General features: G+C 40.9%; 2 protein-coding genes across 6 annotated transcripts; both read right to left on the bottom strand.

Moving 5' to 3' along the window:
* Positions 1-3,721: 3,721 nt before the first annotated feature.
* ugt5g1 (UDP glucuronosyltransferase 5 family, polypeptide G1) lies at positions 3,722-14,149 on the bottom strand. 3 transcript variants are annotated; one of them, XM_079605203.1, is made up of 2 exons: positions 7,700-7,957; positions 3,722-6,182 (listed from the first exon to the last, which is right to left on the bottom strand). In XM_079605203.1, the coding sequence occupies exon 2, from the start codon at positions 6,169-6,171 to the stop codon at positions 4,585-4,587; it is 1,587 nt and encodes a 528-aa protein (XP_079461329.1). In that variant the 5' UTR covers positions 6,172-6,182; positions 7,700-7,957; the 3' UTR covers positions 3,722-4,584. The 3 variants fall into 3 exon arrangements, with proteins under 3 accessions (XP_079461329.1, XP_079461330.1, XP_079461328.1); XM_079605204.1 differs by lacking the exon at positions 7,700-7,957 and adding an exon at positions 14,033-14,149 and having other exon boundaries at positions 3,728-6,182; XM_079605202.1 differs by lacking the exon at positions 7,700-7,957 and adding an exon at positions 7,209-7,380 and having other exon boundaries at positions 3,728-6,182.
* LOC306994594 (cornifelin homolog B-like) lies at positions 14,033-25,125 on the bottom strand. 3 transcript variants are annotated; one of them, XM_079605210.1, is made up of 5 exons: positions 24,976-25,078; positions 24,657-24,786; positions 24,276-24,430; positions 23,072-23,149; positions 14,033-14,147 (listed from the first exon to the last, which is right to left on the bottom strand). In XM_079605210.1, exons 2-5 carry the CDS (start codon positions 24,757-24,759, stop codon positions 14,103-14,105), a joined length of 381 nt encoding a protein of 126 aa, XP_079461336.1. In that variant the 5' UTR covers positions 24,760-24,786; positions 24,976-25,078; the 3' UTR covers positions 14,033-14,102. The 3 variants fall into 3 exon arrangements, with proteins under 3 accessions (XP_079461336.1, XP_079461335.1, XP_079461334.1); XM_079605209.1 differs by lacking the exon at positions 14,033-14,147 and having other exon boundaries at positions 22,415-23,149; positions 24,657-24,820; positions 24,976-25,125; XM_079605208.1 differs by lacking the exon at positions 14,033-14,147 and having other exon boundaries at positions 22,415-23,149; positions 24,976-25,125.
* Between the last annotated feature and the right edge of the window lie 1,844 nt (positions 25,126-26,969).

Below are 26,969 nucleotides of genomic sequence, written 5' to 3'. Positions count from 1 at the left end.
CACTTCTACTGCTTTTGAGCAGCAACATCCTGAAGCCTTTCTCCTTCAGAACAAAAACACCCTCCTGCCTACAGGCCATTATGTGAGGCAGAGATATGAGAGAGTCCAGGCTGTTCTTTCAGACGGAAGGGCCACTGAGAGACAAGCTGTAACACCCTTACATTCGTTTCCATGTCCCCTGTGACACCCCTCTACCCCACGTTTACTGGACACTGTTTTCATTGGTGTATCGACACACAATGTAAAAAGCAAACAATAGATGTTTTACCAGCCAATGTACATTTGAGAACAAAGTAACCCTGGGCTGGCAATTCTGGGCATGTCTGAGTATTTCAGAAAATGAGGATTAACTGGGATTTTAATGCACAATCATCTCTAGGGTTTACAGAGAATGGGCCGGAAAAAAATGATATCCATTAAACGACAGGTCTGTGGGAGAAAAAGCCTTGTTGATGCAAGAGGTCAGAGGAGAATAATTGGTTCAAGCTGATAGAAAGGCAACAGTAACTCAAATAAGCACTCGTTACAACCGAGACCTGATGAAGAGCATCTTTGAACACAGAAGAGCATCTCTGAACACATCTCTAAACACAGAATATCATCTCTGAACACATCTCTGAACACAGAAGATCATCTCTGAACACAGAAGAGCATCTCTGAACACATCTCTGAACACAGAAGAGCATCTCTGAACACAGAAGAGCATCTCTGAACACATCTCTGAACACAGAAGATCATCTCTGAACACAGAAGAACATCTCTGAACACATCTCTGAACACAGAAGAACATCTCTGAACACAGAAGAGCATCTCTGAACACAGAAGAGCATCTCTGAACACAGAAGATCATCTCTGAACACATCTCTGAACACAGAAGAGCATCTCTGAACACAGAAGAGCATCTCTGAACACATCTCTGAACACAGAAGATCATCTCTGAACACAGAAGATCATCTCTGAACACAGAAGAACATCTCTGAACACAGAAGAACATCTCTGAACACAGAAGAACATCTCTGAACACAGAAGAACATCTCTGAACACAGAAGATCATCTCTGAACACAGAAGAGCATCTCTGAACACATCTCTGAACACAGAAGAGCATCTCTGAACACAGAAGAGCATCTCTGAACACATCTCTGAACACAGAAGATCATCTCTGAACACAGAAGATCATCTCTGAACACATCTCTGAACACAGAAGAACATCTCTGAACACAGAAGAGCATCTCTGAACACAGAAGAGCATCTCTGAACACAGAAGATCATCTCTGAACACAGAAGAGCATCTCTGAACACAGAAGAGCATCTCTGAACACAGATGAGCATCTCTGAACACAGAAGAGCATCTCTGAACACAGAAGAACATCTCTGAACACAGAAGAGCATCTCTGAACACAGAAGAGCATCTCTGAACACAGAAGAGCATCTCTGAACACATCTCTGAACACAGAAGAGCATCTCTGAACACAGAAGAGCATCTCTGAACACAGAAGATCATCTCTGAACACAGATGAGCATCTCTGAACACAGAAGAGCATCTCTGAACACAGAAGATCATCTCTGAACACAGGAGAGCATCTCTGAACACAGAAGAGCATATCTGAACACAGAGGATCATCTCTGAACACAGAAGATCATCTCTGAACACAGGAGAGCATATCTGAACACAGAAGAACATCTCTGAACACAGAAGATCATCTCTGAACACAGAAGATCATCTCTGAACACAGGAGAGCATCTCTGAACACAGAAGAGCATATCTGAACACAGAAGAACATCTCTGAACACAGAAGATCATCTCTGAACACAGGAGAGCATATCTGAACACAGAAGAACATCTCTGAACACAGAAGATCATCTCTGAACACAGAAGATCATCTCTGAACACAGAGGATCATCTCTGAACACAGAAGAGCATATCTGAACACAGATGAGCATCTCTGAACACAGAAGAACATCTCTGAACACAGAAGAACATCTCTGAACACAGAAGATCATCTCTGAACACAGGAGAGCATCTCTGAACACATCTCTGAACACAGAAGAGCATCTCTGAACACAGAAGATCATCTCTGAACACAGAAGATCATCTCTGAACACAGGAGAGCATCTCTGAACACAGAAGAGCATCTCTGAACACAGAAGAACATCTCTGAACACAGAAGATCATCTCTGAACACAGGAGAGCATCTCTGAACACAGAAGAGCATCTCTGAACACAGAAGAGCATCTCTGAACACAGAAGAGCATCTCTGAACACAGAAGAGCATCTCTGAACACAGAAGAGCATCTCTGAACACAGAAGATCATCTCTGAACACGGAAGATCATCTCTGAACACAGAAGAGCATCTCTGAACACAGATGAGCATCTCTGAACACAGAAGATCATCTCTGAACACATCTCTGAACACAGAAGATCATCTCTGAACACGGAAGATCATCTCTGAACACAGAAGAGCATCTCTGAACACAGAAGAGCATCTCTGAACACAGGAGAGCATCTCTGAACACAGAAGATCATCTCTGAACACGGAAGATCATCTCTGAACACAGAAGAGCATCTCTGAACACAGATGAGCATCTCTGAACACAGAAGATCATCTCTGAACACATCTCTGAACACAGAAGATCATCTCTGAACACGGAAGATCATCTCTGAACACAGAAGAGCATCTCTGAACACAGAAGATCATCTCTGAACACAGAAGATCATCTCTGAACACATCTCTGAACACAGAAGATCATCTCTGAACACAGAAGATCATCTCTGAACACAGAAGAACATCTCTGAACACAGAAGATCATCTCTGAACACAGAAGATCATCTCTGAACACAGAAGATCATCTCTGAACACAGAAGATCATCTCTGAACACAGAAGAGCATCTCTGAACACAGAAGAGCATCTCTGAACACAGGAGAGCATCTCTGAACACAGAAGAACATCTCTGAACACAGAAGATCATCTCTGAACACAGAAGATCATCTCTGAACACAGAAGATCATCTCTGAACACAGAAGAGCATCTCTGAACACAGAAGAGCATCTCTGAACACAGAAGAGCATCTCTGAACACAGGAGAGCATCTCTGAACACAGAAGATCATCTCTGAACACAGAAGAACATCTCTGAACACAGAAGATCATCTCTGAACACAGAAGAGCATCTCTGAACACAGAAGATCATCTCTGAACACAGAAGAACATCTCTGAACACAGAAGAGCATCTCTGAACACAGGAGAGCATCTCTGAACACAGAAGATCATCTCTGAACACAGGAGAGCATCTCTGAACACAGAAGATCATCTCTGAACACAGAAGATCATCTCTGAACACACAACACGTCACAGGGGACACCAAAACTGGACAATAGGAGATAGGAAAAACGTTGCCTGGTCTGATGATTCTCGATTTCTGCTGCGACATTCAGATTGTAGGGTCAGAATTTGGTGTAAACAACATTAAAAACTAACTGTGAAACTAAGAACTAGAAACTAATGTAGGCTACTAACCACGTACAAGAAAGTGGCTGGCAAGTGTATATAAAATGATGCCTAAATTGTATTAATTTACAATGTTTGCGTAGTGTGCTATGAATGCTGCTTATTCGCTTTTATTCTGCAGATGTGAACATGTGGTAAATTAATGAGAGCAGGAAAGGATTCATGACCTGAGTTAAGAAATACCAGGAAGTGTATTAGAACTGAAACAAGCAAAGACGTTGCCTATTGAACTTTTAATGATGATTAAAAACACATTCACAGTAGGAGAGGGAACAATATCAAGGCTAAACTGGGAATACATCTTGTTGGCTTCTTAGTAGGCACTAGATTATGTGTTGAGGATTTGGTGAAGACACCACAGTTAGAATAGCACACACTCTTAGAAAGAAATTGCAACAATTTTACCTTTAGGGGTACAACAGCTTGTCACTGGGGCAGTACTTGGGACATCTTTGTATATTTTTTTACCCATAAAAGGTTTATAGTAGTTCCTTAAGGTGCATTTTGCTACTAATATGCACCTTATAAGGGAGGAAAAAGGAACAAAGACGTCCTTTTAAGGGAACTGCCCCAGTGACACACCCTAAAGGTACAATTTGTGCACTTTTTTTTTCTGAGAGTGTAGTTTAAAGTACAAGGTATATATATGCTTTATTATTTCATTTACATGAGGTTTTTTTTTTTTTTTTGTCAGAACTATACTTGTTGACACCTCATCTAATACTGTAAAAACATGCACACTAAAATATTGCTAAACAATATCCAGGCATTGCATGTACAACTTACATGTGGCCTACAGTTGTTTTTGTGAACACATGCACATTGGTTTCCCACAGTAATGAAACAAACGTATATTCACCATGCATGAGACTATCAGTGCATGCATTCCCTGGGAATCAAAGCAATGACCTTGGCCAGAATGCATTTATCAGCAGATGTTTCGTCATTTCATAACTTGGGAAATCGGATTGCATGAGAAAACCCTAAATGGACCAAAGTTGGACAGGAAAAGATTTTTGCAAACTGCATGACAATTGATTTAGTTTCATCCAGTTTTGCAAATATAAAAAGCTCAGTTCAGTCCACCTTCCTCTTTTTGATTGACTTCCTGCAACACAAAAGCTTGCAGACATATACTGAGGTCAAAAGAGCAATCACAGTGAACGCCAGTAGAAATGCCAACACATCTAGGTTGTGGTACGAGTACCAAGGCAAATTATTAGCCTCAGAGCGAAGATGAGCGGCTCCTTTGTGTCTCATGACATACTCAATCCAAAAAGTGGCACTGTCAAGAGGAGACAAGGGCTGATCGCGATGCAACTCTGACAGTTTGCGGATGTTGCTTCGGTACAGCGGGTTCTCCAGGACGTCTTTGAGGCCTTCGAGGAATTCTTGCGACGTGAGCGTTGCGGCTTGAAGCACTCGAGCCGCACCTCGAACCTGCAGCCGCAGGACGTTGTCAAACTGGTCAAAGAGGATCGGTAACGCTAAGACCGGGACTCCATGGTAAATAGCTTCATAGATGCCATTGGTGCCACCATGAGATACAAACACGCGAGTCTTCGGATGGCCCAGGAGATCATTCTGAGGAAACCACTCTAGAAGTAAAGTGTTTTTTCCCAAGGTCGAGGGTCGTTCCCCATGGTACCTCCACACGACTTTCTGAGGGATCTCAGCAAACGCTGTAGCAATGGCTTCTGTGATCGTTTTAGGGAGAGCACCGACCACAGCTCCCAAAGACATGATAACTACTCCATGCTCTCCAGAGCTCTGCATAAACTCTTCCAGATCCTCGGGAAGGGCTTGAGCCGGCCGACATTGAAAGCCCCCGATGTAGACCACGTTAGGCATGGTGGGTCGTGGAAACTCAAAGACAAAGTCCACTCTCATCAACCAAATGTCAGCAGATTGTTGCACCGAGAGAAGATCAGTGCCAGGCGGGAAGTGGCGCTCAAGCAGTTCGCTGTAAATTGGCACGATTACGCATCGCTCCTGAAGTAGGCTGAACAGATGCCGTAGGAAATTTTCCGTCCGTTCCATGAAGCTCATTTGATCATGGAGCAATGAATTATACATTGGGATGTAGGATGGAGGTGATGGAGCGATTTGCATGTGAGCATCCCCAGCATTTAGCCAACGTACATTGTAAACCAAAGGAAGGTGGAGGAAATTGGCTAAAAGGACTCCGATTGGGAACGCCGGGTCTGTTAGAAGGAGGTCAAACTTGGCGTCTCGCAAGCGTTCGACAAGCACTGCATCGTCCAAAATGGTGGAAATCATTTGAAGCGCTCCGCTGTGAAACACCTTTAGCATGTTGGTGATATCTTTCTGCTGTTCAAAGAAACGAACGAAGGGCGACATCCTTTGTAGTGCCAGCGACCTCTCTATCAACATCTTGAAGTAGTCAGGGCCGACGTCTTCGGTCTCCGTTGGGTTGACGGTGACGGTGTTGTAGAGCGAGGAATTCTCTTGGATGTACCAACTTTTAGACGAACGCACCACTGTGAGGCTATGGCCGCGGGTGTGGAGATTTCTCATAATGACTTGCATGTTCACCCAGTGACTGCCATCCTCGGGCAACACCAGGATATTTCCACCATGACAGCAGCACGACACAAAGAGCAGGCAAGTCAGTGCAGAGAGTTGTGTCGACCTCAAATCCATCTTTTAGAAAGCTGTAAATACACAGAGAGAGAGAGAGAGAGAGAGAGAGAGAGAGGGGGAGAGAGAGAGAGAGAGAGAGAGAGAGAGAGAGAGAGAGAGAGAGAGAGATATGCAGGATGTTTACAATTTTACAGCCAGAGTATTTCCTCCTAAAATAAATAGTTAGACATTTCGCATATACAATGATTGAAAAATGGAAATATGAACAGAAAAAACATGTGGAAGGCAGAGGTTGGTCTGGATTGTATAAAAATGCTCAAATTGTGCCCCAAAATTTATGCATAGCTTATATAATATTACAAAAAAAAAGGAAAAAGAAAAAAAGTCTCTGTTTGGATTTAAATAGGCAAATGCTTGTGAGTCTTTGACTGGATCATTATTGCAGTGATTATTATGTTTCTAGCGTGTTAAATGTTTGGCAACAGTTCTTCTAAGCCTAATTGACGGAGTGTGTAGCTTTTCGTTTCTTAAACAAGCATGTAGGAAGACACACCATGGCCATACTCCAGGATGACAATGCCAGGATTCATCAGACTCAAACTGTGAAATAATTGTTGGGAGGAGCATGAAGAATCATTTTCACACATGAATTGGCATGGAAAAAAACTTGGAGGAGACCGCGCATCCCAAAGACTTTCAATGAATTTGTCATCCTGGATTGTGGCCATGATCTTCCTACATGCTTCCTTCCTTCCTTCGTGTCTATAGGGTTAGAAGAACTGCCAAACTGCCGGCCAGTGAATAATACATTATCATATAACCTATACATCAAATAAATTACGGCGATATACATTTTGGGGCACAATTTGAGCCCTTTTATACAATCCAGACCAACATTTACTTCACATAAGAAATGCTCCATGTCTGGAACCACTTTAAAGTGCAACAAATTTGGCCCTGACCATACAACTTTTCATAATTTCATCATATTTACCAACAAGTATGATATATGAGAGCGCATTAAAAGAAAACAGCCAGAAAGAGAGCATTTCTGCGTTTATGTTTGATCAGTCCCGCATCTACTATACTGGAATTACCTGTTCGTGTTTTCAGATAATAATCCATTTGTTAGCTTGAACAAATTAAATCGTAATACTCTCCAGATCTTGAGGTAACAAGCAAAAGCAAACGCAAAAACTCTGCAGCTGTTCAGTACAAGATACTTGTCTCATCCTTGATGGCCGAGTCCTAACTGTTAGGAACTTCTCTCTTTCTCTTCCTTTCCTAAATTCCACATCACATCCCCTCCAGCTCCTCCCACTGGCTTTCTTTTCCAAACCTATCTGCACGGTGTAGCTCAAATATGCGCATTCAGCACAACATCAAACCTCAAACACTCCATTAATCCATAGCTAAATAAAAAACATACCATCAAGAGGCCTTTTAACAAGATACATCGAGCCATGTGCCCACAGATCACCGAACACATTATGAAAATATCGGCTTTTTAGCACATTAGTATTGATCTTAGTTTGAGGCATTACCAGTATACGTGCTGAACAAAGACATTCAGGGAGGTTTACTTTACCTTTTGTATGACTCAGCCAATCCTGTCGACGCTCTGGTTGTCTTGTGCAAAGACTGCCAAAATAAGCTTTGGATTTCCAAAATGTATCCACACACATTCAAGATATGATCACTTCCAACCACACTGTATAAGACAGGCCAAAACAGGCAAAAGGCTTCTTTGCTAAACCTTTTTCTCATGCTCTGTAACATGAGACCTAAAGTGGCCCCTGGTCACAGTTTTGGATTAGCTTCCAGTCAGAGAGAGCAAAATGTCCTCGCTGATTCTGTTTGCATTCATGCGAATCAATGTTAAACTTTAGGGTTGGATAACAAGGGGAAACTGGGGCGCTGCAAAATAAGGGCTATTAGCACTCAGCTCACACATAGCTTTGTTTGCCAAAAAACAGCTTGGATCAGTTACTCTTGGAGTGAAATGCATTTAAACATTTAAGTACTAAAGGTCACTAATCTGTTCTGTGCAACGCAAAAGCAGCTGAGTTTATATTCATGTAATACATTTAAGAAGTGTTTTTTTTTTTTTTTTTTTTACATTGAATTGCATTGTAATCAGTGCTGGGCAACGATTAATCGATTAAAAGTTTGTGTTTACATAATATATGTGTGTGTACTGTGTATAATTATTTTGTATTTATAAAGACACACACATGCATGTATATATTTAAGATATTTATATTTATATATAATAAAAAAATATATAAATATATGCAAATATTTCTTATATTTCTCATATATATACATGCATGTGTGTGTATTTATATATAGAAAATAATTATACACAGTACACACACATATATTATGTAAACACAAACTTTTATTTTGGATGCGATTATTCGCTGCCCAGCACGAATCATAATGTGTTTTACATTAAACACTTTTTATCTAGAATGGTCAATTTGTTTTACACCATTACAATTATAACGTGATTATAACTGCAACCAACTGCATTATCCTTTTAATCAAACTATTTCAAAATAATCAATTGTAATGCAAAATAGCAAAATGCTATTTTTCTGGAATATTTGAGAGCAATACAATCATAATCAGTCTTGCAGGACTGGTTTGGAGATCTGGATCAGCTACTGCTAAAAACCCAGCCAGCAACATAATATCGGCCCAGATCCGGCCCACATCCGGTACACTATGTTGCTGTCTGGGAAGGTTTAACTAATCAAGATCCGTTTGTACATTCGAATAACTAATAATATGTAGTTTCAACTTAAAAAAAGTAAGTGTTTATGATACCTTAAAATTTTAAGCTTAATCAACTTGGATTTTTGAGTCATCACAACAACAAAAATTCTCAATTTAAGTTGTGATAACTAATTGTAAAAATCATTTTATACAGTGTAAAGAAACTTGCAAAGAGAAAATAACTTGCTGAGACAGTCAACAGAAGTCTTGCCTCATCCAGACATAAGCCACCACATTCCTGCTGTTGTTTTGGAAAAATTCCAGGAAGTGCACTGAACTATATATAAGGCCAACCTGAATTGCTAAAAAATGCATACAGCAAAAACATCAAATGACAAACACAACTTTTCTAAAATATTGTGTTTGTCGTTTTCCAACAAAAATACCTAAACACCCTAAAAACAAGATAAATTTACATGATAAACAAATTTGTGCACATTTCTTCACCCCATTGTCTAATAGTTTTATCTTGCTTTAAAAGTAGGGTTGCCACGGAATCAAAGTGTTAGTAGTTGGTACCAATACCAGTCCAATTTTGCAGTTCTTCTCGGTACCAAAAACTTTTGAATTAAGTACTTAAAAAAATGCATGCATTTAAATATCAATCCAGATACTTTGCAGAAACCAGAAAAAATGGAAGAGATTAAACATACCAGATTAACTCTGTGAAACAAGTCTCGTCTCGCACAGCTTCCTCGATGGATTTTGTAGATATTTTAAAGGGAAAACAAAAGTATCTAATTATTTTCGGCAGTTACTATACATTTTATATTTTAACATCTTTTTTTTTTTTTTTACCTACAGTGTCATTTGACTATAAATGTCATTAAAGGTAGGGTAAGTCAGAATTGTCTAAAAAAAACTTTTATTCAAATTTGTTTAAACTGTCTTTATATACCAATGCATAATTAAAATGTAAGTACTCTGATAAAAAGAGTATACAAATCGAGTGACTCTAGACCGTTTAATCTTCATTAAACACAGCTCATTAATTCCATTCACTCCCACCTAAAAACGGGTGCGCGACTGCGCGCACGTGGGCAGAGCCAGTAATAACGGCGGTAGTCATGGCGACGGAGAGTGACAGTCGCGCAAGCCAATCCTGTGATTCGTCCCGAATGGAAATAATGAGCTGTGTTTAATGAAGATTAAACGGTCTAGAGTCACTCGATTTTTATACTCTTTTTATCAGAGTACTTACATTTTAATTATGCATTGATATATATAGAAAGTTTAATCAAATTTGGTAAAAAGTTTTTATATAAATCCTACCTACCCTACCTTTAAATAGAAACAAATACACATAATACATCAAGGTAAAAAATAATGACAATAGGTTTTCCCCAGAATGTGCTGTGCATTATAGGAAGGCTTCTCCCATAATGAACACAGAAATGACAATAGGCTTGGGGTTTAGAAGTGTTACTTGTGTGTTGCCTATTATATGCATTTATTTGGCAGATTCACATACTGACACGGCAAAAAGCGCTATGAACTAACGAAATATGTGCAAAACGTGAGCATATGCTTTAAAACAGAATGGTTTGGAAAATTTTGTGAAACTCTTACTTGTTTCTGCCAACAGCCGAGGCTTGCAGTGTTAAGCAGAAAACTGAACATTTGAACTTTGCACTGATAGACAGTGTTAATGTGACACTCAAAGTGGTGAAGGGATCTGAGATTTTATTTAATGTTTAAAAGAACAGAACAGGGTGTAATAGTTAATAAATGGCTAACCATAACATTTCATCATGGTTTTTAGATCTGAGTGAGACTACTACTATTTTCGAAACATGAAGAAGTCTTAAACAGTCCAACAAGCTATAAAATCATCAATGCAAAACAACTTGTAGATGAATTATCTTGAAAAAGACTATAAAAGAGGAGGCGAGCTGCCAAGAGCAACAAAGGCAGGTGTAATTGCTGACTATGACTCACTTCATGGACTTTATCACAAAGCCACAGCTTCCTTTTTCCTCTGTTACTTTCTATAGTTCAAATTACCTGGTACAAAACATTCTGCCTCTGGGAATGCCAGTGTTATATGTGAAGCTGACTGAGACTATGGTACCTTAATGATTCCTCATATCTTGCCAGCTTCAATAAGTGCTGCCTTGTCCTGTGACCACATAAACATTGCTTAAAAATGAATATAGTGAGTATGTGTGTGTGTGTGATTGTGCATAGATATGACTATGTATTTAAGCAATTGATGGTGTATGGGAAACAGTGTGAAAAAAAGGTCACATACGAACAGTTGATGCCAAACCCTGTAATGAAACCATATTTAGTTGATCAAAAAGGTAAAAACATGATTGCCCCGTTATGCTATTTGAACTTATTTATTCGCTTCAACTCAGTGAAAAGTATTGGATTTTGAATTCAAGTTTATAAGGTTTGAAAAATTAAAGTAATCCATTGTCTTGACCAGTGATATATGAACAAGAACGGAGTTATCTGTTTTTGCAAATGAACTCACAGATAACTTCCAACTTCCGTTCTTGTTCATGTTCATATATCATGTTTTTTTTTTTTACTTGTAACTTATAACAAACAACTTGTAAATGTCCCAATTAGGAGAGAATTTTCAAAGAGTTTAATTAAACTTTCATGTTATATATTTTTGGATGCATTTGTGAGTTAATAAACGTAACTGGTTGTGTACACTTGGCACATAATATCTAAATATCAATCAATCGATCGATATAGCCCTGAAATGAATCGAATCGTAATCAAATCGCAGATTTTTTTGAGGTATCGGCAAATATCGAGAGAATCGATATCGTATCGTATCGTGATGAACTGTCCGATTTACACCCCTAACTGTACGTTCACACCGCGGCCGGCGAGAGCGGCAAAAGTCGCTCTCGCCGCCCTGCTATCGACGCCGTGAGATTCGGGGACTCTCTGACGCTCTGACGTAGATTTTAGAATGCGTGATTTTTTAAAAACTTTATTTAAAGGAGCCGCAAAGCAAATAAGAACTGAACATAAATCAGTATCATATTTTGTGCATACTGGCAACACGTAGGGTATAAGTTAACCTATTCAAATCTTTTAAATGTGAAAGTAACAAAACACCAACAATTTCAGACACCTTTTTCCATTCGTCGTTCTTTTTATTAATGTCCCTGTATGTAAACAGGGACACGTCGTACAATAACGGGAAACCCGCAACAGAAATAATTAACTTTTCCTCCATTTTGCTTAGGAACTAATGTGGCCGGAACCAAAGTTTACAGGATTCTCTGGTATCCTCTCAGGCGGAGGACTTCTACATTACGATTGGTTGCCGCTGGTTGCCGCCGAACCGCGTCATAGCTTATTACCATAAAGTTGACTTGATTTCAACTCTTCTCGCCGCTCTCGCCGTCCAAGACGCGCAGCGCCGCCCTCGCCGGAGCTCGCCGCCGGCTCTCATTGAAAATGAATGGCTTCCGGCCAATTTGACGCTCTCGCCGCCGGCGGTGTGAACGCACAGTAATTAAAAGTAACTAATTGCATGACTTTTTATGGAAAGTTAATTTTTGCATTATTAATTTTTTTGTCTTTTAATAACAAGTTATATTTTTGGCAAATGTAAAGGCCCTTTCACACCAAAGGTGAAATGAATAAGCCTTAGGCTGAAGAAAATGCAAATTCATGGCTGTACAGTAGAGGCCACAAATAAAACACACAAAAATAATGTTAATCTAAAGTCATTTTTGCTTATTAGTACGGGTGAATTGGATCATTGAAGGTCAGTAGCAAAGACATAGGTTAATAAAGTGAGATTAAATACATAAAGTATATTTGTGTAATTTAACATTTAATTAGTGCAGGTTTGTATAATATTCTGAGTTTGCATTTCACTTTTTTTTCACACTTTTTATATCATAAAGAGTTTTTGTACCCCGAGTTGCAAACGCGAGTTTACGTCTGAACTGAATATGATGAAATAGACCACATTCAACAAAATAATAATGATTAGAAATTAGATTGATTAGAAAACGCGTATTTGTATTGAGTTGTCCTCGAGAACGACATCCAAACACAAACAGCGCGATTCTCAACAACAGATTCTCGTGAGATTAGAATCACTCGCAAATATTCAAGAACGTACGAGTCACAGTTACCTTAACGAATCTTTCACTGAATGAACTCACAGAATCCAAAATGTTTCTTAAAATCAAATTGAACTGCAAGTATTATGTTTAGAAATGTAGCAAGTTTTGTGCACTTCAAAAAAATCCCAAATTAACTAGTGTCCATATGACTGCATGTTATCAACTTATACTGGGTTACCATATCACACACCATATGTGACCCTGGACCACAAAACCAGTCACATGGGTCATTGTTTAATTGAGATGTATACATAATCTGAAAGCTGAATAAATAAGCTTTCCATTGATGTATGGTTTGTTAGGATAGGACAATATTTGGCCGAGAAACAACTATTAGAAAATCTGGAATCTGAGGGAGCAAAAAAATCAAAACATTGAGAAAATCTCCTTTAAAGTTTTGCATTTATGTTCACGATTGTGCTGCATTCACTCACAAAAATAAAAGTTGTATATATTTACGAAAGGAAATTTTTTAAAATATCTTCATGGAACATGATCCTTACTTACGTAAAGGTATAGCGGAGGATCTTTCCTCTCTGGTCTTGTTTCTATATTCTGCGGCCTTTCTCTTCTTATCATACACTTCGTATACATTTTTTCTCTTTCGACCCTCAGCCATTTTCAAAGGAATGGCTGAAACCGTAACTCATCACACATAATACACCTGAAAGTGCGCATGCGCAGAAAGCGAAAACTACATAGGGACGAGCACGTACGACGGCCTTACGTAAACATATCACCAGAATGATTGACACTTATAGTATAGGACCAATAGTAAAGGCTACCCACCCGGAAAAAGAAAATCCTCCGCTATACCTTTAATATCCTAATGATTTTTGGCATAAAAGAAAAACGATAATTTTGACCCATACAATGTATTGTTGGCTATCGCTACAAATATACCCGTGCAACTCGAGACTGGTTTTGCGATCCAGGGTCACATAATAGCAATGGTATTTGTAGGGCATATGTCCGAAAAACCAATGTAGACCCGTGGACCTTTTTGTCAGTTTATGATGCAACACAAAGGCTACCTGTATGTTGAATCGACTTCTCACAGATGACCGCAGTGCCATAGATATGGGAGGAGTGAGGGCACAAAGCTCAAACAGCGGCCGACAGAAAAACTCCCGGATGTGGAGAAGCAACCTGGAGAGCAGCAAACACAAAAATAGATAAATTACTGAATGAATCACTCGATATGATGATGATGAGCTCTGCAAACTCACAGACATGGCAGTCATCAAAGCATCCACAGATTCCAGCGCTCCACTGATTCAATCTGTTATCACATGGCTGAGCAAATATCATGTTGTTGCTATACGATAACCAGAGTGAACAGAGGAGATAAGAACAGAATAAAATAAGCTAAGAACTGATTCATTATTGATTATTCGCCTAGCTCTTCTCACAGACAGAAATGTCTTCTGTGTTATGGCTGAACAATTTAACAGAAAGAAATCATGGCTTATTTTAATACAAGAATGAAGAAAATGTCATGTTCCCCATATATTTTTTGCAGACCTGAAAGTTAATTATGCTCCAGGAAAAGGTCATATTGTAATTTTAAAGTGGCTGATCTGTAGTTCTGGAGCTTGACAGCCACAGGCCTCATTCGATTTCATTTTCAAAAAACTATGGACATTGCAATATAAAGATGACTATAAACAATATTTGTTATACCAGTTAAAACACTCTTCACATCCTGATAGCAATCAATAAAAGAAGTGGTCCAAATATTTAAAAAATGTACATATATCTTCTGTGGAAGTCTCAGGTCCAAAAAAATTTCGTCCAATCATTGCATTCGGTCCGAATGCAATGATAGGAAGTTCTACCTGTCTGTCAACCGATAAATTTGCATACCTCCGCGCACCTGTTCACGCAGTTTTATGCTAAGCAGAGTTGTAGACAGACGTCAGTCACTGAGTGCCGCAAACAAACAGCAGAAACCTTTTACAGTTCCCGGTGAACCAATACGATGAGCTTTCTACCCGGAGCTGTTTACGTCCTTGGACTGGGATTTATGCGTTTCAATGCCAGTAGAAGAGGCCCCAAAGTTATGTTAGTTTTGCTTTTACTTAGTACTAATTATTTAGTATTTAGACCATATTGTGCTTTATGTTTCATGTTTACTCCCGTTTAGTCAGTGCTTGTGATAGGGTAGCAAAAGCGCACGCTGGTTTGTATATTATATCTGACGTCACACAGTTAGTATGCAGTACGATAGAGATAGTCGGTTTGTTGTCACACAGTCAGTATGCAGTAAGATAGAGATCGTCGTCGGATGATAATTGTGAGCGACACTTTTCTTCAGAGTGTGTGTAAATGAGGAAAGTAAGTATATCTGCTGCATTACTCGTGATATTATATTTCTTTGTCTGCTGTTATTTCTGCTATGGGTTCCCACACCTTGGTTAACCTCAAATTCAAGGACCTTTCAAGGACTTTCCAGGTCCAATAGCCTAAAATTCAAGGACCTAACCCTCTGGTCATCTTTATTTAGGGGTCACACTTGGCTCTGTCGTGGTCAAAAGTGACCGAAGCCTTGACATGCAACTTCTTTTTCCCCCCCAGGAAAACCAATGTAATATATTTTTGTTCAATAATATTTTTTGATTATTTAGAATTTTGAAGGGATTGTATGATACTACGCAATATTAATAAAAAAATTATAAGCAATTTTTTTCCATTGAAACAATTTTTTTTTTAAATATATATATATCTATATATATATAATAATTTTCACATTTCACATTAAAAGTGGAAGCCTTTAAAAAAAAGTTTGAAGTGAGAAAAGTTAAATTTTGAGGCGTTAAAAAAAAAAAGTTTCAAGTGAACTTCTCTTTTAACGAAGCGCGTAACTAACGTAAATCAAGCAAGCTAGTACGTATAGGCCACAAAGTGTTGCCGAAGTAACACATTAGTGGACCGGAGGGAATAATATGGATTTTTTTCCAGAAAACTTCTTGCACAAAATAAATTCAAGGACTTTCAAGGACTTGTATCTATTATGATAATTTTCAAAAACTTTCCAGGGCCTTGAAATCTTTTTTTCCGATTCACAAACTTTCAAGGATTTCAAGGACCCGTGGGAACCCTGGATATGGATGAGAGTTAGGAGTTTAAGGGTCGCTACACGACCGTTGTGTTAATTATATCCACGTCCGTACGTTACTTTCTAGCTTCGGTCCACCTGATTCAGTACGTCAGGTCAAAATATGTCACAGCATCGTGTTTAGACATGTTTATACCGTACTTTACTATTTGTTGTTATGAATGTTCAGCACTTTGTGGTTGAGCAAAATATGAAGTGGTGTAAAATATTATTATCTGGACCGCTATTGAGGCTTTGAAGTATATCATAGACGACAGAAAGTTATATCTACGTTATTGGTAACTTAATGCATGGTAGGAAATCTGAGAATCCCATTTAAGTGTTTGAATCCTTTCTCTCTGCTTACATTCTTAGAGTTTAAGAGATATATAGTCATATTCTGACTATTATTTATTTTATGTTTGTAATGTATATTAGTGCTTAAGTGTCACGGATACAACGGAAGCAGACAGGTGGTAAGTTGAATTGAAGTTTATTAAACAAGGTGCAACAGATCCGGGATGCAATGGTGAGTAGATACTTTGAAGTTAGAGTTCACAAAGACTAAACTGAATGGTAAACAATGTCTCTTGGTTGTAGATGCTGGCGAAAGGGTTCGCGAGGGTTCTCAATGGAAGACAGCAGATGGGAGATACCGAACACGACAGGTAAGTAGAATCTCTGAGGTGAGTAGCGTGGATGAGTCTGTATGTCAGTGGTGTTTGACGAAACCAGACAATGACTGGTGAGTGAGAGTGGTGTATAAAGGGTGTGACTGATGAAGAGGCCAGGTGAAGGTGATTAGAACTCCGGGGAAAGTGAACGAGTGGGTGGAGCGAGTGATGAGGATGGAGTGAGTGCTGATGAGGGCGTGGCTGTGACAGTACCCCCCCCTCCCGAGGCGGCTCTTGACGGCTGAGAAGAGGGGCGAGTACGGCGACGAGGTCTCCCACGACCTCTGGGTGCAGGACGGTCAGGATGGTCGGCATGAAACTGGGTGAGAAGAGTAGGGTCAAGGATGTCATCTCGATGAACCCAGGAGCGTTCCTCAGGTCCATAGCCCTCCCAGTCGACCAGGTATTCCAACTGGGAACCTCGTCGCCGAGAGTCCAAGATGTCGTGAACTCGGTAGATGGACTCCTCTTCTACGGGAACGGGAGGAGGAGGCACGTCATCCTGGGCAGGAACTGAGGAGGGAGGAGTGACAGGTTCAGTGTGAGGTTTCAACAGAGATACGTGGAATGATGGTGCAATTCTATACTCAGGTGGAAGGTTGAGACGATAAGTGACGTCATTGAGCTGCCTCTGCACCGTGAATGGTCCGATGTATCGAGAACTCAGCTTTTTGCAGGGCAGGCGGAGGCGTATGTCTCGCGTCGAGAGCCAAACCTTTTGACCAGGGTGGTATTGGGGAGGTTCGGTTCTGTGACGGTTGGCTTGTCTCTTGTGTCTCCGCACTGCCTGCTGAAGGTGTACATGAGCTGAGTCCCATACCCTCTCGCTTTGATGGAACCAATAATCGACAGCTGGAACTTCTCACGGTTCACCTGACCAAGGGAAAAGAGGAGGTTGGTACCCTAAGACACATTGGAATGGGGTGAGTCCAGTGGTACCTTGTCTAAGGGAGTTTTGGGCATATTCAGCCCAGGGGAGGAATTGGTTCCAGCTGTCTTGGTACTGGTGGCAATAGGATCTGAGGTAACGTCCAATCTCCTGGATCTTCCGCTCAGTCTGACCGTTAGTCTGGGGATGATATCCGGAAGATAGATTAACCGTGACTCCGAGGAGTTTGAAGAAAGCCTTCCATACCCGAGAGATGAACTGAGGTCCTCTGTCCGATACGATTTCTTCAGGGATGCCGAAGTTTCGGAAGACGTAGGTGAAGAGAGCTTCGGCCGCTTCAAAGGCAGTAGGAAGTCCGGGCATAGGAATCAACTTGCATGATTTGGAAAACCGATCCACTACAACAAACACACAGGTGTATCCATTGGATCGAGGGAGGTCAGTCATAAAGTCAATGCCTAGATGGGACCATGGACGCTGAGGAATGGGTAGAGGCACTAATTTCCCCTCAGGGAGCTTTCTGGGAGTGTTGGTAATGGCACAGACTGAGCATCCACTGATGTAACGTGAGACGTCCTGGGAGATGGATGGCCACCAGTACCGTTGACTGAGGAGCGAGAGGGTACGCCTACTACCTGGATGTCCAGAGCCCGGAGCGGTGTGAGCAGAGTCCAGAAGGGTGGTACGGAGCTGAGGTGGTACAAAGGTGAGCCCTTCTGGACCTCCCGGCGGAGCAGGTTGGAGATTATTAGCTTGGGAGATTTGCTCATCAATGTCCCATATGATGGGGTTGAGGAAGATGGCTGGAGGAAGGATGGGTTCAGAAGAGTTTTCTTCGGAGGAGGATTGGTGAAGACGGGATAAGGCGTCTGCTTTGACATTCTTACCGCCAGGGCGATAGGTGACACGGAAGTCGAACCTGGTGAAGAAGAGTGCCCAGCGGGCCTGACGAGGATTCAATCTTCTAGCTTCTCTCAGATACACAAGGTTTCGATGATCAGTTATAACCTCAAATTGGTAGTTAGCCCCCTCCAGCCAATGCCTCCACTCTTCCAGTGCTAGTTTGATAGCCAGGAGTTCCCGGTTGCCGACATCATAGTTGTGCTCCGCCGGGGACAGCTTCTTGGAAAAGAAGGCGCATGGATGGAGTTTGGGAGGCTCACCCTGCCGCTGAGATAACACAGCCCCAACACCGGTAGATGAAGCGTCCACTTCGACGATGAAAGGAAGATCGGGGTTGGGATGAACCAGTATTGGGGCAGTGGCAAATGCGTTCTTGAGTTCGTGAAATGCTTGGAGGGCTTCTGAGGATAAGGACAGAGACTTGGGCCGGCCTTTCAGAGAAGAGGTTAACGGAGTACTGATGAGACTGTAACCCTTGATAAATCTTCTGTAGAAGTTTGCAAATCCTAAAAACCGCTGGAGCTCCTTGACTGAAGTGGGTTGTGGCCAGTTGTGAATGGTTTCCACCTTCCTCTGGTCCATTTGTACCCCATGTTGGTCAATGATGTAACCCAGGAACTGTACGGATGGGATATGGAATTCACACTTTTCGAGTTTAAGGTACAGTTGATGTTCTCTCAGTTTTTCTAGGACTTGGATGACGTGTTTGCGGTGTTCAGAGAGTGAGGAAGAGAAGATGAGAATGTCGTCGATGTACACTATGACGAACCGATTGAGGTAGGTTCTGAAGATCTCGTTCATGTAACCTTGGAAGACTGCTGGAGCGTTGGACAGTCAGAAGGGCATAACGAGGTATTCATAATGGCCGGAGGGAGTGACGAACGCGGTCTTCCACTCGTCACCCCGTCGAATACGGATGAGATTGTAGGCAGAACGAAGATCTAACTTGGAGAAGATTTGAGCCCCACGCAACTGTTCCAAAGCCGCTGGGACCAGAGGAAGAGGATAGCTGAACTTGATGGTTTGGGAATTCAGGTGTCTGTAGTCGATGCACGGCCGCAAGCCTCCATCCTTCTTACCCACGAAGAAAAAACTCGAAGCGGCAGGGGAGGTAGATGTACGGATGAATTGCTGATGAAGAGCTTCCTCCACATACTCCTCCATGGCCTTCTGCTCCGGGATGGACAGGGGGTAAATACGGCCTTTGGGTAAGGTGGCTCCAGGTAGCATGTCGATAGCGCAGTCCCATGGCCGGTGAGGTGGTAATTGGGTTGCTAGTTGTTTGCTGAACACATCCTGGAACGCCCCATACTCAGAGGGAATCGTCACAGAATGTTGGACTTCAGGACTCTCGACTGTGGTAGAATTGACTTGACACGATGGGTTTATCTTACATGGAGAGGAAGAAGATGATTTTTTGATTGAAGCAGTTAGAAAAGCACTGTTCACCCCAGCGTAAGATCTCTCCAGTTCTCCAATTGACAGAGGGTTGGTGTTGTACCATCCATGGGCATCCCAGGATGAGTTCAGCAGTTGACTCCTCCAGCACCATGAATGACATCCTCTCAGTATGAAGACATCCAATCTGGAGAGTGACAGTGGGTGAAAAGTGACGAATTCTTCCTCGACCCAGAGGTTTACCTTGAATGGTTTGTACTCGGAGATCTTGATGCGCTCTGAGCTTTCGAAGGTTTAACTTTTGGAGTAATTGGGTGGAAATGAAGTTCCCTTCGGCACCGGAGTCGAGTAAGGCTTGCGCTGAGACACAAAGACGAGGGGTGAGTAGCAGAACCATGGTACGATTGAGAGTTTCAATTTTAGGAGGAACTTGAATGGTGCTTACCGCAGTACGCAGAGGTCAAATGGGACAGCCACTGAGGAGGTGTTGATCGGAAGCGCAATACATGCACAAGTTATGCTGGATCCTTCGTTGACGTTCGATTGAAGTGAGACGAGAGGAGTCTATTTGCATGGGCTCTGGTGCTGGAGGAGCGGCAGACGGTGCGGAGGACGGAGAACTTACAGCGGCTGATGCAGGATGTTCACATGCTGAGAAACGCTGGGAAACTTGAATGGTCTTTTGAATGAGATTTTCGAGACCCATTGAGTCATCAAAAACGACCACTTGCTGACGGATTCTCAAACTCAAGCCACGTCGAAACACTGTAATTAAAGCTGTTTCGTTCCAGTCACTGGAGGCCGCTAGGGTGCGGAAGCGAAGAGCGTAGTCGCAAACGGAATTTGAGCCTTGATGCAGATTGAAGAGTTGATCGTGAATGGACAGTCTATCAGCAGATAATCCAAATACTATCTTGAAATGTTGAAGAAAACTGGAGAGAGATTTTATGATGGGTGAGTTAGAATTCCAGATGGAATGTGCCCATTGGAGAGCGCGGCCAGATAACAGAGATATTATAAACGCCACCCGGGCTGAGTCGTTAGAGAAAAGATGAGGTTGCATCTCAAAGTATAATGATACTTGCAGGAGGAAGCCGCTGCAGTTCTCCGCCTCGCCTGAGTATGTCGCTGGCCGGGCCATGGGACTCGCAGAGGCAGCTCCCGAAGCAGCGGGTGTTTGCGGAAGTGAAGGGAGGTGAGGATTTTGAGAGACATCAGCGATGAATGGAGGATTAACTGGTGGATTTTGATGTAAGGCTTGACTAACAGCTTGAACCAGATCCGCGAAAGTATCGCGCGGTGGTGAATCCTCGGAATCGGCTGCAGCTTGCATGTTGGTCTGGTCTTCTGTCACGGATACAACGGAAGCAGACAGGTGGTAAGTTGAATTGAAGTTTATTAAACAAGGTGCAACAGATCCGGGATGCAATGGTGAGTAGATACTTTGAAGTTAGAGTTCACAAAGACTAAACTGAATGGTAAACAATGTCTCTTGGTTGTAGATGCTGGCGAAAGGGTTCGCGAGGGTTCTCAATGGAAGGCAGACGGATGGTTGAAGACAGCAGATGGGAGATACCGAACACGACAGGTAAGTAGAATCTCTGAGGTGAGTAGCGTGGATGAGTCTGTATGTCAGTGGTGTTTGACGAGACCAGACAATGACTGGTGAGTGAGAGTGGTGTATAAAGGGTGTGACTGATGAAGAGGCCAGGTGAAGGTGATTAGAACTCCGGGGAAAGTGAACGAGTGGGTGGAGCGAGTGATGATGAGGATGGAGTGAGTGCTGATGAGGGCGTGGCTGTGACATTAAGGAGGAATGAGTGTATGCATGTTTCCTTTATTCATCTGTATTTTGTTTCTCTCTTTATAGAAACCACACTCAAAATTACACTCAAACTCACTCACACAAGAAAGAGGAAAGAATAAACAGATTAATAAGAACTTTCTCTCAGCTGCTCTTCATTTCATACTTGGAATATTTGGCCTTAAGTGGTGTTCTGGCCGACACATCTGAGTGAACCTGGTGATAAACCCAGAATTAGCACCTAGACTGAGCATCTACTCATCATCTTCACTTCAATGCCAACACTAGGAAATTGAATCTGCGACAGTCATGTGGTACAAGTCAGAGTCTAAGTTGTTTACGGCCATTATAATTGTGATGTTATGTGCTTTGAGACAGTAATTTAACGGCGTCTCTCGTGACGCTTTGCAGACTCTGCTCTGGCTGTGTGTGTTCAAGTGTTTTGAAGGAGGCGCTTTCAAAGCTTTAGCCTACTTGAACTTTAATTGTGTTAATTAATGAAATACCTATAAAACATTCATATGAAAAAACTAAATCATGATAATATTTTAAGGGCCCTCTGGATATTAATGGACATTTCAGTCTAGCACCAGTTAACTGAATGACCCTTTGTTTCTAAGGATAATTTCTAAAAAATATTTTTTTTTTGTTGATAGAGCATGAAACACAAACCCTTATATTCAGCTTTATTGACATTTTTAATATTTCTATTAATTTCATCATTTACAGATCTGCACAAACACGCACTAAAACATATTTTCCTAACATCAAACCTCCAGTGTCACATATCAATGGCTCAATTATAACAACTTTCCCAACTACAGTGAAAATCTCATTGAACAGATATTTTCATAAAGATATTGAGTGTGAGATCAAAATAAAATAATATGTTCTGTCTTTAATAGTTACAACAATCTATATTATAAAAATAATTAATGTGTTTTGAAACTAAACATGCTGTAACACTAAAGATCCCAAATCGGCATTTTCCTTAAGGGAACCCATTGTTCAGAGTTCTCCACTTCCTGGATTAAAGCCGTACACCAACAACATCTTAAACACACTCCCCTACAATGCAATGCCAAAGGGCTGATCTCAGGTCAGTGTGTGTGGGAGGAAGATCAAAAACTCTGATTACACCCGCCGAACAGCAAGTCTTTGTGTTTTTGTGACTGACATGTCTGTGATCCGATAAGGAGAGAGAGCGCTTTAGAGAATGTATTGTGAAAATGATAATAGAGGTGAGGAAGATGATGGTGTTCTTTAGGTTGGCCTGTTGTTGAACAGAGTGATAGGTGATAGTCTTGCCTTCATCTCCCGTCTGATCTGGCACCAAGAGCACGGTCCGCAGAAGAACGAGTACACACAGTCATTACAGATGGAGTCCTGTGTGAAGAAAACAGGGGTTAAACATAATGAACCACCAATATAGCTAATGTGATGCTGATGGTGTTCAATAGACCTTTATAGACAAAAGCGAGGCTGTGAGGGAAAGACTTTCTGTGTTTTCAATGGCATCTGCTGTAAATGGCTATTTAAAGCTCCTAGATCACTTATATTTTCAACCAGAGTTCATGTTGTCTAGAGTTTGTCTACTTAATTTTTTTGTAGTGTTTGTTTCATAAGCAGAACAATCCAAATTCACAATAAATAACACTACTAGTACAACCCGGGATGCATGTCTATCCCTTACAGCCTCGCTTTCATTCCCATTAAAAATAAAAGAATCAATAGACCTTATTCAGAGCATCGCCACAACAGGCACGAAAGCGAGGCTGTGAGGGACTTACCATGTTTTCAATGGCATCCATCCACTGTGGAAAGCTGTATAAAGCTCCTAGATCACTTAGCTATTTTCCACAGCTCATATTGTCTGGGGTGTCTACTGAAATTTCTTGCAAATATATTCCCTTACAAAAATTACCCATGGTTTTACTAAAAAAAACGAATTGTAGTTAAACCCATGGTAACCAAAAATGAACCATGGTTTTGCTACACTTACCATAGATTAGCCATGGTATTAGTAGTAAAACTGTGGTTCTACAACTGGTAATAAATCCGCAGTACAACCCACTGAAGAGATGATATCCCTCGGCAGGCACTTATTTCCTGATACTTTAGTGAATGCCGATATGGCACACAGACTCAATTTCATTCCTGGAAAAATCAAGATGGCGCTGCTGTGAGGCTATGCCATATTGATTTATGCCGTTCATATTGAACGCAGATGAAAAAATCTCTTTATGGCACGCACTAACAACTCACACCTTTTAAAAATGTTTTTGTCTACTGAAAGTTTCGTCAGCTCATCGTATGTTGTAACTTTACGTATGTTAAACAACAACACTAAGTTATAGTTCGTTCCCTCACAGCCTCGTTTTCATTCCTGTCAGAAATTAAACATGGCGCTACCCTGATTAAGGTCTATATGATCCAGCTTGTCTTAACACAAAATAATGCAGTTTCTTTCTAATCTATGCTTTGGTTATCATAAAGTTTCTCTCGTCTTTACCGTGATGCCGTATCGTGTTCGTGTGGACACCCTCATGGAGAGAGTTACAGGAGGAATACACCCGCAGCTGTCCAGTAGAGGGAGACAGAGACATTCTCCATGATCTCTGGCTGTGATGCAGGCGAAGCAAGGGAAACACCACACAGAGAAGCAACCTGCAGAAGACCGACCAGTTCAAGTCATTATTCTGCCTAAACAACCGATTGTGCACCTGCTTAATAATAATAATAATACATTTTATTTATTTGGCGCCTTTCTGGGCACTCAAGGTCGCCTAATTTTTCCTTAACACATTGGAGAGTTTCTAGAGCACTCAGAGATTGCACTTTTTTTTATTAAAAGCACTATTTGTTTTAAACCCAGACATACACACAAACTCACATTCATTGACGTTGTCGCATTCACAGATGCTGGTGGTCCACTGGTCTGATGCTGCAGACACCACTAGTGGCCTAGGTTGTTGAATCACCATCTTGCTTGCCATGCTGAATGAGTCTCAGATCCAACAACTCTGAAATCCCAGAGGTGAAAACACTGTAAAGAATCTAAAGCAGAATTTTAGCAATTAATAAATAGACTTCAAAAGTCAGACACTAAAATGTGTTACTTTGTTGCTTCCATAAAGGAAATTCTAAATTCCAAATTCTAAAAACAATAACACTTGGCTCAACAGTTGCTCCAGCCGCAGATTTCGTCTCACCTGCAGGAAAGTTCAGCAGAAGACTGACACCTTGAGAGGGCGATGCTGTCATTTATGGAGGGCTGATGGAGGGTGTCGGGAATGTCTACACGTAGACTCTCACTCATACGCACATAAAGGATGCTTATCAAAAAACAACTTTCTAGTTGTGCTTTCATCAGACCAGAACATAATAATAATAATAATAATAATACATTTTATTTGTAATGCGCTTTTCTAAAACCCAAAGCGCTAACATGGTAATAATGAGAAAAATGACAAGTATGCAAGATCAATAGATTTGGGGGAAATGGACAAGAAATACAACGTGGTTATCCTTATTGTATTATATTTTTTTATTTGAAAGTACTACCTAAACAAGTGCATTGAGGTGAGATAAATGTCACAATCTTTATTTTAATTGTAGTTAAACTCAGAATACTCCAATCAATTCTTGATTAATCATCGTTTTATGAACTCCTCTTCATTCTTACAGTAGCCTACTGTTTACGTAAAGATAGGCCAGACATCGACTGCAGAGCACATCATGTCTCTGTGATTTCCCAGTCTTTCAGTGAGTACTTTAAGCTTACAGTTTATAGTAGTGTACTGTAAAGGTTCTTCAATACAATTTTCAGGAGACATTCATGGAGTCAACAAAGTGTAATTTTATTGACTGCAACACTTAAGTACTGACCACACATTGTGCAGAAGAAAGAAAAGAAGAAGAAAGAAAAACCACTGCCTAATACATGGGACATCAGCACATTACTGAGTTCTGGGTCTCAGATGTTTAACTCAACCACAGAAAATGAAGCCCTTTAACAAGACCAAACCATTTTTATAATTACAGGGGTCTCACAAAAATGATCATTCCATTACATCAAACAATAAAGAAAATACATTTAAACACACACACACAAATCCTGTAAACATTCGAATTAACACACGACCCCAACCCATATTGTCCCAAAAACTACATTTTCCATAATTCCCAAACGAATATATAGAGGACACCAGGAAAGTCTGCATCCTTTTAATTCCAAGCCTTTGTTGTTGCATTCATGGATCCCGGAGGAACCACGGGTAAGATATACACATTCAAACAAACTTAAATAAAAGGTCAAACCCATATCTTGGTTGTGGTATCGTTTACTCACGTGCACTCTAGAAATAAATGGTTATTGGCTTTGTTGGCTCCAGTTCCAATATTTGGGTAAATTATATAAAGAAACTAAATAATTACATAGAAATTCATAAATAAACAGACAAATAACCATTAATCCCTTAGATCAAATGAAATAATGTCGCATGCAAAAAGAAATTAAATACAAAGTCAACTAGAAGCATTCAAATGAAATGTTCCTTCAGTGTGGCCTTGGCCATCACACGTGCATTTGGATGAAAAGCATCTGTTGCAAATCACTACGAGCAGGCTCTCCGGGTGCAGTGCTTTCAGTTCAGACAAAATCAAATCCAGAGCTCCTTGATGAAAGCTCCCAATCCAATATGGACTGCATTTTGGGGGCCTGGATACACAAACGCTTTTACACATGAACGCTTTTAGTAGTTTTTCGCAGATCAGTGTGAACGGGATCATTTCAATGACGCTGTCATCATAAAGGGAAAGGAAAAACATTTTCATTTTTAGCACTTCATTGTCATGTAAACGTACCCTCAACGTAGTGAGCGCTAACAAGACCCGTAGACACAAGCAAGGAATGCAAGAAACCAGCAAAGACAAGGGAAAGGAGCACAATATAGAGGGATCCGAGCACACGGGGATCAGGTGAACTCAATCAAGCAAACAAGGGGGCGTGGAAACATGGCCAACACTAACAAAGGGTGTGTTTCTTTCTTTCTTTGAAACCATAATGAGGAAATAATTTATTTACAGTCCCCCTATATATAGTCAATAATTGTATCCCTTGAAACTCATCTTTGATCACCAAAACTACACATTAAAACATTTTCCTTGAAAAAAAAAAGTCTTCATGCCATAAAATGGCTTGAAT

This window comes from Phoxinus phoxinus (assembly GCF_949152265.1).
Source record: "Phoxinus phoxinus genome assembly, chromosome: 2".
NCBI classification, from domain to species: Eukaryota; Metazoa; Chordata; class Actinopteri; order Cypriniformes; family Leuciscidae; genus Phoxinus; species Phoxinus phoxinus.
The sequence above is the reverse complement of the archived record's forward strand: the minus strand, read 5'-3'. Positions and strand labels throughout refer to the sequence as shown.

What these genes read in the sequence shown, in the direction of transcription:
- LOC306994594 (XM_079605209.1), bottom strand. Translation starts at nt 24,759, where the DNA reads ATGGCAAGCAAGATGGTGATTCAACAACCTAGGCCACTAGTGGTGTCT. An exon ending in ATGCGACAACGTCAATGAAT is followed by an intron (nt 24,431 to 24,656) that starts GTGAGTTTGTGT and finishes GGTCTTCTGCAG; the next exon opens with GTTGCTTCTCTGTGTGGTGT. An exon ending in GAACACGATACGGCATCACG is followed by an intron (nt 23,150 to 24,275) that starts GTAAAGACGAGA and finishes TTCTTCACACAG; the next exon opens with GACTCCATCTGTAATGACTG.
- ugt5g1 (XM_079605204.1), bottom strand. Translation starts at nt 6,171, where the DNA reads ATGGATTTGAGGTCGACACAACTCTCTGCACTGACTTGCCTGCTCTTT.